This window comes from Arvicanthis niloticus, chromosome 8, assembly GCF_011762505.2.
Source record: "Arvicanthis niloticus isolate mArvNil1 chromosome 8, mArvNil1.pat.X, whole genome shotgun sequence".
Lineage (NCBI taxonomy): Eukaryota > Metazoa > Chordata > Mammalia > Rodentia > Muridae > Arvicanthis > Arvicanthis niloticus.
The window spans coordinates 40,434,638-40,446,831 of record NC_047665.1 but is presented as its reverse complement, the minus strand read 5'-3'; the positions used below and the strand labels follow the sequence as shown (position 1 = coordinate 40,446,831).

Genomic DNA, 12,194 nt, shown 5'->3' with positions numbered 1-12,194 from the left:
CCTGGCTTGCTCAGCTTGCTTCCTTATAGGACACAGGACCACCAGCCCAGGGGTGGCATTGTAGAGTGAAAAATTATAAAGGCCATCTTATGAAATATGTATAAATTTTTCGCCTTAGACCTTGGGCAGAAAAGCACCTGCCAGCAGGTTTGGGTCCATCTAATTAGTTACAGAGGAGGGGGGAGTTACAGTACAAAGGCCTGTTAAGAACATCCCAGGAACTGACTGGCCAAGGGAAGAACTACACCCTGCCCCATGGTACGGCCTACTAGTGTTCAAAAAAGGTAAAACAACCAATCCTGTGCACCCGTGCGAAAGTTCGATTTTTCCCTACCCCGCCCATATATAAGCGCTAAGCCCCTGAGCCACCAGGTCAGTCCCTCTATCCCCTATGTGAGATATGGGGATATGGGCTGGCCCAGAGCTCTGATTTAATAAACCACCTCATGTATTTTACAGCAAGACGGTCTCTCGTGTGTCCTTTGAGTGCGTGTTATCCTGTGACTTAAGTGGACCCCTTTCTGGGGAGTCCCGGACCTTTCAGCATCACCCACAACGGTCTGGGTTCTCAACCTTTTATAAGTAATTAATAAAATCCTTCACAGGCTTGCTAACAACCTGATCTTATGGAGGCTGTGGTGGGTTGAATAGGCTTTGGCCAGGCAGTGGCACTAATAGGAGGTGTGACTTTGTTGGAGTAGGTGTGACCTCGTTGGAGGACTTGTGTCACTGTGGGGGTGGGCTTTGAGACTCCTAGCTGCCTGAAGATAGTTTACTCCTGTTTGGCTTCAGAACAAGATGTAAGTTGACCCTGAACTCAGAGATTTGCAAGGCTCTGACTCCTAAATGCTGGGATTAAAGGCTCATACCACCACTCTTAACTTGTTCTGTACCAGTCTGGGTTTGAACTCAGAGAAATGCTTGCTTCTGTCTCCTGGGATTAAAGACATGTACTATCATGCCTGGATCTAAGCCTTTCATGGCCACAATTCCGGATCTAAAGCCTGTGTTGTTGAACCCGATAAAGGTTATTGAAGGTAGTTCCAAGATGGCATCCACGGTGTTATGTGCACCTTGGCTGCTTGACCGTGCACTCCCACAGATGGGGTGGTTCATGTCGAGTGGCGCCCATTGCGAGGAATGTTCAGCTCATATGTGGAAGACCCTCACCTACTTTGTGGCTGCCCAGGGTGGGAGTGAGCATGCTCAACGTTTTCCTGAAGTCAGAACATGAAGAGCACAAGAGACCCACGTTTGTCCAACTCTGCATCAGGACCAAGGCCTTCCCCTGGGGAGACGGTAACCATACCCTCTTCCACAACCCTCAGGTAAACCTACTTCCAACCGGTTATGAAGATGAGTAAAGAAAACCTGGACATTCCCCCAGGCAACAAGGGACCACAGCACTGATTTGGACCCTTACTCTGTGTGTGGACCATGAAAGCCCATTGGATGCTAAGCTTGTCTTTCCTTCTCTCAGATGGTGACATTACTCTGATCTTCCATTCCTTTGCTTGTAAGAGGAAATGGCTTAAATAAATAATTTAAACTTAGGGGGGGAAAAAAGTTACTGGAGTTGATCCCATTGGCAGCGAGTGCACATTCCTCGCTACCTGCCCCAATGTTCTGGCTTCCCAAATAAAAGACATCCCCCCTCCCCCCACATACATCCTTTATATTTGGATATACCTTAAACAGTTCAATGGCTGAGCCACTTCCTAACCTCAACATTGCTGATGTACGAGAAACACTGGTCCCCTCCCTTTTAGAAAAAAGTTTTCCTCACTTGTTATTCCAGTGTTGAGAATGGGACTTGGGGTGAAGATTAAGCCTCAAAGAAGGAGATTTCTAAAGAAATGAAATCTCTTGTAGAATCATCTGGAATTCAGAATGATGATGCTACTCAGGCCCCTGGATGTGGAGACAATTGTGACCATGAGGGCAGATTGGAAAAGCAGTAGTTGAGTTCATCAGTAGAAAGATGTAGAGTTAGTGGGGTCCTGTATCTGCTCTGCCACATGGCTCTTGCTGGTATTGAAAGACCCCCAAACGAGGACCCTCACCCAAGTCCGGACCTGCACGAACCCAAAGACACACGAGAAACCATCTTGATGCAATTGCAGAGGAGGTTTAATGACGAGGGCCCTCGGGCCGGAACATATCTCACACAGGAGATAGAGATTCTGACCCTGGACCCAGGAAACTTGGGATATTTATCGGTAGGGGTTGGGGAGAGCGGGAAAATTTGGCGCGGTTACATATGATTGGTTGCACTTTCTCGCGGCTACACATGATTGGATATTTCAAACATCAGCAACTTGCAGAACTGGCAGAACTTGCAGCACCTAGGACCTTCCAGAAAGGGAGGGAGAGAGAGGTAAACACCAGATAGCCCATTACTCACTTGGGCTTGTTTGGACTTGTCTGGGCACGCCCTTGCATGCCTTTATTTTTGGTCACCCTGCCCCTGTAGGGACTTAATATTTTATTATGACTAAATTTAACAAATTGTTGGTGGTCTTTGCTGACCATGAATGTTTCAACGCTGCTTTCAGTATCAGGCTGTAGAGAAGCCTTGGGGACACTGCTGGGGTCGGGGGTGGGGGTGGGGGAGTGCAGTCTGAGGTGCAGTACAGTTGGGGGTGGGGGTGGGGTCCTCAGGCCTGCGACGGGGCAGGAGCTGTCTGGTTCTCAGGCTTCCGGGCACTGCTGGATGCTGCAGAAGAGCTGAGAACTGTGTGGGGGTCCAAGGGATGGATCTAGCCTGGGGCCTACGGGGGGTGGGGGGAAGAGGGGAGCTCGGGCTGGTCCTGTGGGGGGAAGAGTCCTTGGTTTGTTGGCTGGTTGCTGGCTTGGGCTTGACTTGGCTTGGTCATGACTGGGAGCACAGAGAGGCCTTCTACGGGAGATTAGATGGCCGCTCTGTAAGTGAAGGTCTGCTCCATGGCTCCCATGGCGGATCCCAATGAGAAGAGGTAGTCCATGGTTTTAAGGCATTTATTATCATGGCAGAAAGTGGATGAGTAAAACTGTACCCCACTTCTCAGGGCAGGCCTGAGGTTAAATACCTTTTGCAGGGAGGCATGTCCAGGAAGGAGAGTTTATTGGCTAAGTCCTCCAGGCCTTTAGGTACTTCATTAAAATGGAGATCTGTCTTGAGTCTATGTGACCACGGGTCATGTCTTCTCCCTGTGGAGGGGCTTAGGGTGTTGCCCTTACATGAATGATGACCACAAATCTATGGAGGGCTGTAGCCTTGTGCCAGGAGCTTGGTGTCGGTGTCTGGGAACCAGGTGAAACATCTGTCTTCCCTGTAGGGTCACCAGGGTATCTAGTCTTAGCTCAATCAGGAACCAAGCTGCCTTTCACGGTGCTACATAAAGATCCTAAATCTGTGGAAAAGGCTTCACTTAGAGTTGCATTCTCATTGAGCACCAGAGAACACACACAGGCAGGCAGCGTGTGGAAGGACCTTTCACCCAGTGGTCAGGCCTGTTTCAGTGCCAGAGACTTCACACTGGAGAAACACTACCAATGCACAGAATGTAGTAGAATCTGACACCCCTTTCCCGGAGGGCTGTTTTCCCATTCATGTAAATGACAGACCCAGTCTAATGAAGAAGGGACAATGCTTCTTCTTTACCAGAAAGCCTCTGGCTAGTTATCTGATAGAGCTTACATATTCATTTATTAACAATGTTATATTTATAGCCTCTGAAATGTGACTTAGATATTATTCTTTTGACCAGTAACCGGAGTCTTACTGTTTCAGTTCTTGAGTATGAGGGGGAAGGGGATCCCGTGCCTAATGCCATCTAGACCTGCTAATATCTACCTGGTATGAATTGATGTTCCTAAGGAAAAAAACAGCCACATTTGTGTTAGATCTACAAGACTGATTGAATGATTAGAACTTAGGCACTTGTGGAGAGTTTTTAAAGTTACAGGTCCAGAGACAAATTGCCTTTTGTTACATTTAGCTCTCTTTATAACCATTCATTCATTGCCCGCCCATGTGTCTGCCTTAATGTCCTTCTGCTTATTAGGTAAATCCCTTTGAAATATACTAACAGATTACTTGGTTTCACCGATCAAAAGGCTAAGACTTTTTCAGACAGTTATAACCCACCTAACTTACATTTCCACCAACTGTTTTTTTTAAAGTTGTTTTTATTTACTACTTTCTTTTGTTCTGGTTAACTAAATCAATGTTCCTAAGCCACAGTCCGCATATATTTTGCTTAATAAATTATTACTGTCTTTGGGAGTTTGTGCTTGGTTTTTGGTTATCCTCTCCATGTACATTAGCTCCCTAAGAACAGGATGAGACTTTTTTTTTCACTTCTAGAACACAGAATGTTCTAGTATATGGTAAGTCTGTTAATCATTATTGTTTTTCAGGGCGGTTTTTTTTTTTTTTTTTTTTGGACTCTCTTTTCAAATTAAAAAATATCTATCTATCTATCTATCTATCTATATAGATACAATTTTAATTCTAGAAAAATAGTTGTGTTTATTGGGATACCATAGTTGTAAACATTTAAGAAGTACTGACTATGTTGAGTTTTTCTACCCAAGAAAGCGCATTGCTTCCTATTTACGTTCATATTTGGCTTTTAAAGAGTGTTTTAAACTTGGCTCCAAGTAACTGTGGCACATCTCTTGAGCGTGTATAGTTTTGCTGTTGCTTTTGTAGCGGTGGCCCTTTCATTCACAACTATACTTATGAAGGCTGATTTTAGTGTTCATAATACCCTGTTAACTTGCTAAATTAACCTTTTAATATATTTTTCCCATTGACCGTTCTGGCTTTCCAAATTTATGATCATATTATCAGCATAAAATAAGGACACCTGAGAATTATTGACAAGGTCGTCAAAACTCCACAGGCTGGGTTTGAGGACATTGTCCACAATGGGGCAGCATAGCTGGGTTTGAAAGGATCCGGGAGAATGTCTCTTTGAGGCATCACTAATCTTAGAGATACTGAAACACAAACGCGAAACCAGACAAGGACGGGAATGCTCTCCCTCCTGATTGGCTCAGTCCGCTCAGACAGAAAACCCCAACTTCTTTCGCAGGTTTAAGGACAAACCACTGAGTAGAACTCCGTGGCTCCCTAGAGTGGCTCTGGGAGTAACCCGGCTCCACCGCTTCCGGCCTTTGTGACAATCCTCGTTCCTGGCTTCCGGTTCCTGGGCGGGCTGGATTCCCTTCTCTGTGCAGGAGCCACTCGGTGAGCGAGCTCTAGCTCCAGGCTGGGGGAGGGTGCTCGCTGCTACCTAGACTGCTGGTCTTAGAAAGACGGTTGGAACCGGGGGAAAGGCCTGGTGCCTATGGGGCGCAGAGCTGGCCGAGACGCTGCAGAACTTGTTAGGTTTAGAATCACAGAACTGGAGAGGCAGGAGAAAAACAGAGTGATCTCTCCAACTTTTAACCTTTATGAATGATTACGTCCCGGCTAAAGCCAGTTCGTGAGACTGTACTGTGTATATATGATTTGTATCAGGTATGCAGAAAAATTTCAAAAGCAGCAAGGCAGGAGTACCCTATTCTTGTACTCTTCTAACTCTTGTTATATTTTGTGGTACTGTTACTGAACGTCTCACAGTGTAGGCAGCGCTTGCCCTTCCCCAACACCATCTGCTCATTCTAAAATTTTTTGTTTTATTTTAGTTAGTTGTGGTTTACTCTAGGAGTAAGTGGAGGTAAGTTTCTTACTAAACTTTACTCCCTGAAGTCCTGAAACTATTTGACATCTTTTTCACTTTTGTCGATTTTTGTGAAAGTCCATGTACTTCCTGTCAATACAGAGCATTAACCTGAGGGGAGTCTTTCAACTCTCCTGCTTAAATCTTAGAATATTCGGTATCTGCTAATTGTAGTTTGCGTTTGTAATGATGACTTATCCCTTAGGTGTACTCGGTAAGAAAATTTACCAAGGAGTTATTACTTGAAACACTGATAAATCTTTTATATAGCTATGATGGCATCTACTAGTGATACCAAGATCTGTAAGAACCAGGATGGACTTTTGGCAATAAAAATGGAAGAAGAGTGTAAGTATACCACCAGACAAGATAGGAACCTACACAACACCACTTATAATAGAGATGTCTTCCGAAAATACTTCAGAGAGTTTTGCTACCAGGAAACATCTGGACCCCGGGAGGCTTTGAGCCGACTCAGGGAACTTTGCCGTCAGTGGCTGCGACCAGACTTGAACAGCAAAGAGCAGATCCTGGAGCTGCTGGTGCTGGAGCAGTTCCTGACCATCCTGCCAGGGGAGCTGCAGGCCTGGGTGCAGGAGCAGAATCCCGAGAGTGTGGAGGAGGTGGTGACTGTGCTGGAGGATTTAGAGAGAGAGCTTGATGAACTAGGATACCAGGTAAGGAAAAAAAAAAAACGTAGGTTCTGTTTCCTAAACTCAATCCTGAATTTGTAGGCCAAAGTGAAGTATATTGACATTTAGGTAGATCCAAAGGGGACTTGAGTTTCATGGGAATTTGGGGATGCCCCCACAATTAGAATTGTTACCCAATATCTAACCTTTTGATAGAAATTGCTGCCCAGGACTGCTTCCGACCCATTAGTCCTCCTCCATGGTTGCTACCTCTCCTCCTTTATTCTCCTTCTCTTTCCTTCTCCCAGCTCCACCTTCTCTCCTACTGCCCAATCACTGAGCTCCACTGCAAATACAATGTAGCAAGAAGATATCCTGCTACAATGTACCAGCGAACGAACACTATATACAAGTTACTATGTAGATTCTAGTCTAGTGAGAAGACATAGAAGAAAAGAGGTTTCATAAATGTGTGAGGAGTTAGATGTTGATAAACATGCCAGAAGCAATAGAGAAAGGGCAGTAAAGGACGTGAAGGTCACAGCAGAGGAGATATCGGCCTCACAGGCCTCAAGTGCTGCAGTATGCCCAGGGTAGAGGTGAGTTTGTAGAGAAGATGCAAGAATTAAAGAAATTATATCATATACAGACTTAGAGACCATTATAACGATTTTAGATTTTGGCAGATGGAAAGTCAGTGTCTAGCTTTGAGCCGAAGAGAAATACAAAGTAAATTGTAAAATAATCACTCTGGTTGCTATATTGGGTAAATTCTACATGGTGGTGAGGAGGCCTGTAGGTCAAAAGTAGAATTAATGGAAATCATTTTAGGAAGTTATACCTATTAACTAGAGACACAGACAGTTGGAAATCGCCCAGTGTGGATGTTGGGAACCCTACATCCTAGTCCTCTGAAGTGCAGCAAGTGTTCTTAACTATTGAGCCGTTCTCCAGCCCCTTCCTTCTTCCTCCTCTCTGCTTTCTTTCCATCTCTCCTTTCACCTCTTTCCTATACTCCATTCTTTGAGCACTAGGCAAATATGTAAAAATAACAGAACAATTAGCAAAATTTAGCAGTATCAGGGAAAATGAGAGGGTGACATTTTCAAATGACCTTAAAAAGTGAGTGAGCTCAACACAGGCTGATTGCTGTGAAAAAAGTCATTCAGGCTTAAGCAGGGAGGTGACTCTGAACACTGTACTCTTGTTTGCTGTTGTTAGAGTGCTTCTCTCATTTCTCTCAGGCCTCGGTCCAAACTGAAGAACAGGAAATGTTACAGGAGACGAAGCCTTTAGCAGCAGAGCAGAAACCCAGTGTGTCCCTTCAGTTTGTCAAAGCCAAGGCAGGGTGTGGACCTGCAGACCGTGAAGCCCAGGAGGAACAAGGTAAAGAAGGAAGGAAAAGAAGGGGAAGCAGAGCTAACAGGACCCCAGGGCTCCTTGGGGCTTCCCATTGTTTCTCATTAAAATTGGGAGGGCTGTCCAGAAATCTGATGCTCATGTGTTAACTTTTATGTGTCAACATCCATGTGTTTGTCACCCTTTAGTTATCCATAACCCTCCACCCCCTTTCTTCCTTTAAACCCAGAACCTCATGCATGCCAGACAAGTACTGTATCTCTCTAAGGTGCATCCACAGCCCCCTTTTTCTTAGAAAATTAGTAGTTTTCTAAATTCTGGCTTTATTCTGTTTAGGTTTACTTAATTTCATTCTTCTAGTAATTACAATCCCTTATTCTGACCTCTCTGCTAATTGTACACTTGGATATATTAAACAGTATTTCTGTCTTCCCCTTGGACTATATCCTTAGTTCTTGTAGTAAATAAGTTTTTGTTACATGATGTCTGTAACTCCCTAGTAGTCTGAGAAGAAGTATTTACCTTACTGAAGGACAGTAAAATGACCATGATAGTAATGGTAGAGGTGGTGAACAGATGGGGACTCGCTGCCTTCCTCATTTCTGCTAACTCTGGTTTCTAATTTTTTAATAGGTAAACTGTTCTAAGGTATAAAAGGATTTATAAAAATTATCCAGTGAAGGATTTCTGTGCCATTTAATTCATCTAGTCTCCCCCGCAATTCTGAAGTTAATTGTCACTTTTAAAATTTTTTATGTGTCCTTCTGAGATTTTTTTATAGTAAACATTTTCTTTCACATTAAGATGTGAAAATTTCACATTAAGATGTGAAGATTTTTTATAGTAAACAATTTCTTTCACATTAAGATGGTAGACTTTTTGCACTTTCAATTTCTTAACAGCCGATTAACATTAAAAAGTATAGACAAGGGGCTGGAGAGATGGCTCAGCAGTTAAGAGCACTGACTGCTCTTCCAGAGGTCTTGAATTCAGTTTCCAGCAACAGATGGCTCCTGACCATCTGTAATGGGATCAGATGCCCTCTTCTGGTGTGTGTGAAGAGAGCGGCAGTATAAATAAATAGATAGATAGATAGATAGATAGATAGATAGATAGATAAATAAATAAATCTATTTATCATAAATTTACATAAATAAATCTTTTTTTAAAAAGTATAGACAAAGCACAAAGCAGGTTAGCCAGCTGCTACTGATGACATTTGTCTTTGGCATTTTCTTATAACAAATATTGTTGCAATAAATAACAGCATAGATTCTTGTCTGTACTTCTGTTGTGCTGAAAGTTACATACTGTATAATGTTAGTAGTTATTGTGAAATTGCTTTCCATTAACAATTTGGATAAATTCCTATCAGCAGTTTGAAATACCCATTTTGTGGCTACAGTATAATACCAAACTAATTAGGTAAATCCAGTGAGTGAACAATTATACCTTATGCTGGCAAGATGGCTCAGCAGGTTTAAGTACGTGCTGTGCAAAGCTGGCAACCTGAATTTATCCCCAGAAGCCACAATAGGAGAAAACCAACTTCCAAAAGTTGTCCTCTGATTTCCAAACATGTGCCATGGCATGTGCACACTCAAACAGAAAATAATAAAACAATTTAAACATTATATGTGCTGTTTAACTCATTTTGCCTGATAATGGAGTAGTACCTCTCCTGTGATAAGTAAGCACTGTGCGTCTCCTTTCTTGGAAACATATAGTTTCCCGTCTCCCAGTTTTCTGTTGTTTTATTATCTCTTTATACATTTTTGGAGTGCATTATATCTTGTACCCTAATGTAGTTTTGTAGTTTGTAGTAGAAACTCTTCGATCTTATGTAACTTTCATTTGAATACTTTTATGTTGCTAATTTCGTAAGCTGCCATTTACTACCTGGGGAATAGGTAACATGCAGGCTGCTTTTTGTAGTTTCAGGTGCTGACACTGGAAATGAGTCCAGGAATGTGACTCTAAAGCAAGGCCTCTGGGAAGGAGTGGAAGCAGAACAGAATCCCTCTAGCAGATTAGCAAAGGACGCACTTGCCTGTGAAGGAACTCGTGACCCTGGAGAAGAGTCTTCTGGTGTTTCCCATGAAGACAGCCAGCCTCTGAGTAATGAAAATGGGGTAACAGCTGAGAACTCAGACCATGCTGAACACCAGAACATGTGTCCAGGGCGCAAAGTGCATGGGTGTGATGAGTGTGGAAAGACTTTTACTCAGCACTCCCGCCTCATAGAGCATAAGAGAGTCCACACTGGAGACAGGCCCTACAAATGTGAAGAATGTGGGAAAACTTTCCGATGGAGGACTGTTCTTATTCGACATAAGGTGGTACACACTGGGGAGAAACCATATAAATGTAATGAATGTGGCAGGGCTTTTGGCCAGTGGTCAGCTCTTAACCAACATCAGAGACTTCACTCGGGAGAAAAACACTACCACTGTAATGAATGTGGCAAAGCCTTTTGCCAGAAAGCAGGCCTCTTTCACCATCTCAAGAGCCACAGAAGAAACAGACCTTATCAGTGTCTTCAGTGTAATAAAAGTTTTAATCGCCGTTCCACACTTTCTCAGCACCAAGGAGTTCACACTGGTGCAAAACCCTATGAATGCAGTGATTGTGGGAAAGCTTTTGTTTATAACTCATCTCTTGCTACCCATCAGGAAACCCATCACAAGGGGAAGCCCTTCACTCAAAGTGGTCCTACTCAGCAGCAGAGGAACCACACCAGCGAGAAGCCCTACAAGTGCAGTGTATGTGGAAAAGCATTTGGTCAAAAACCAAGTCTTACAGAACATGAGCAAATTCATACTGGAGAGATCTTATAGATGTGCTGAGGGCGGGAAGGCCTTCATTCAGATGTCAGAACTCATGGATCACTAGGGAACCCACATTGCAGGAAGGTCCTACAAATGTGGTGAATGTGGCAAGACCTTCTGATAGGAGTCAGAGCTTAGTAAGCACTAGAGAATCTGTAGTAGACGTGGTCCCTAAAAGTGTTGTGTGTGGGGAATTATTCACACAGAACTCAACTCTTATCATCAGACTAGTCACAAAAGAGCAAGAATTCTGTGTGATGACTCCAGGGAAGCCATCTGAGTGTAGGCTGCTGAGAAATACTGTATTTGTAATGTTTTGTGGTGACACTTCAGCCTTTGCTGCTCTGAGACCATAAATATTAGATGAGCACCCTCTGTGTACTGTCCTTTGTTGTGGGGCTGTGAAAGAAGGAAGTCTAACTCCAGATTTCTTAGAACATTTACAACCTAGCCCGCGATGTGGAAGTTTACCATAGTTAAAGAGAAGGACAGTGCAGTTGATGCTCAGTGTGTTTTAGAATTAAAGTAGTAGAAAATAAGTATCACAAACTTTGAAGGACAGACTCCTTGTACAGCTGCTCAGGAAAGATTTCTGAAATTATTTTTATTGAAAATAATAATGGTGAGTAGATCTGAAAGACAAAAGGAAGAAAACATTTAGGTGAACCAGGTGAGCAGAAGCAAGGGTGCAGGTAGTTTGGAAGCCAGCCTGCTAGAGAGTTTTAAGTGCTTAGCTGATGGGCATTAGATGGAAATAGCTTGTGGACTGAGTAGGAGGACGGTCTAGTAATGCTAGCCAGTTCTTGTAATGCACTGACAGAGCACTCTGCTCATTGTCTGTAAAATACCTCTAAGTACAGATATATTGTAGAAATAGGTGGTCATACATACTGTTTATCACAGCACATCTCAAGATGCTGAAGCAGGAGGATTAGGAGTTCAAGGCCAGCCTGAACTACATGAAACCTAAAGAAAAAGAAAGCAGGATGCTGGGGGCTGGAGAGATGGCTCAGCAGTTAAGAGTACTTGTTGCTCTTGCAGACAAGCCTGGGTTTGGTTCCTATCACCCACATGGTGATGGCTCAAAACCATCTATAACTCTGGTTCCATGGCATCTGATGCCTTCCTCTAACCTGTAGGCATGAGGTACAGAAGTGGTCCACACACATACATGCAGGCAAACCATTCCACACATAAAAAGAGCAGATGACAGCTATAATAACACAGGGAGGAAGACCAGAAAACATATCTGGTATCTGGCTTCTAATCCAGTCTAATCCAGTTACTCCCATGATACCCCAATGTGGGTAAACATCAATATCACCTGTGGCGTCATGTGTTTAAAATGTCTGTGTGCACTGAATGAGGCCCTGGATTCAATCTCAGATCTTTGAAGGTTTACCTGGCCATGGAAGTATTGTAGTCCCAGCCTCTAAGAAGGCTGAGACAGGATGTCTTGCCAGACTTGATAACACAGAACCTGTCTCTAAATGTGTTCCCATCCCACTCAAAATGCTCAGATGTCTAGATGTTATTGTGACTCTTGATGAGCAGGAACCACCACAGATTTCCAGAACATTTGTCCTCAGCTCCACAAGGTGAACACCATTAGGGCCTAAAAGTAGAATTTGGTGTGGCCTTTCCATTATTTCAAATTTAAGTAT

General features: G+C 43.5%; 1 protein-coding gene and 1 pseudogene across 1 annotated transcript; both read left to right on the top strand.

Moving 5' to 3' along the window:
* Window positions 1-1,048: 1,048 nt before the first annotated feature.
* Window positions 1,049-1,364, top strand: LOC117714382 (cytochrome c oxidase subunit 6A1, mitochondrial pseudogene; annotated as a pseudogene).
* A 3,815-nt stretch (window positions 1,365-5,179) lies between these two features.
* Window positions 5,180-10,900, top strand: Zscan12 (zinc finger and SCAN domain containing 12). The gene is given in 5 exon segments (XM_076939311.1): window positions 5,180-5,236; window positions 5,982-6,388; window positions 7,588-7,729; window positions 9,638-10,526; window positions 10,528-10,900. Coding segments are annotated over 4 exon segments (1,503 nt in total). The 5' UTR covers window positions 5,180-5,236; window positions 5,982-5,983; the 3' UTR covers window positions 10,595-10,900.
* Window positions 10,901-12,194: the final 1,294 nt, after the last annotated feature.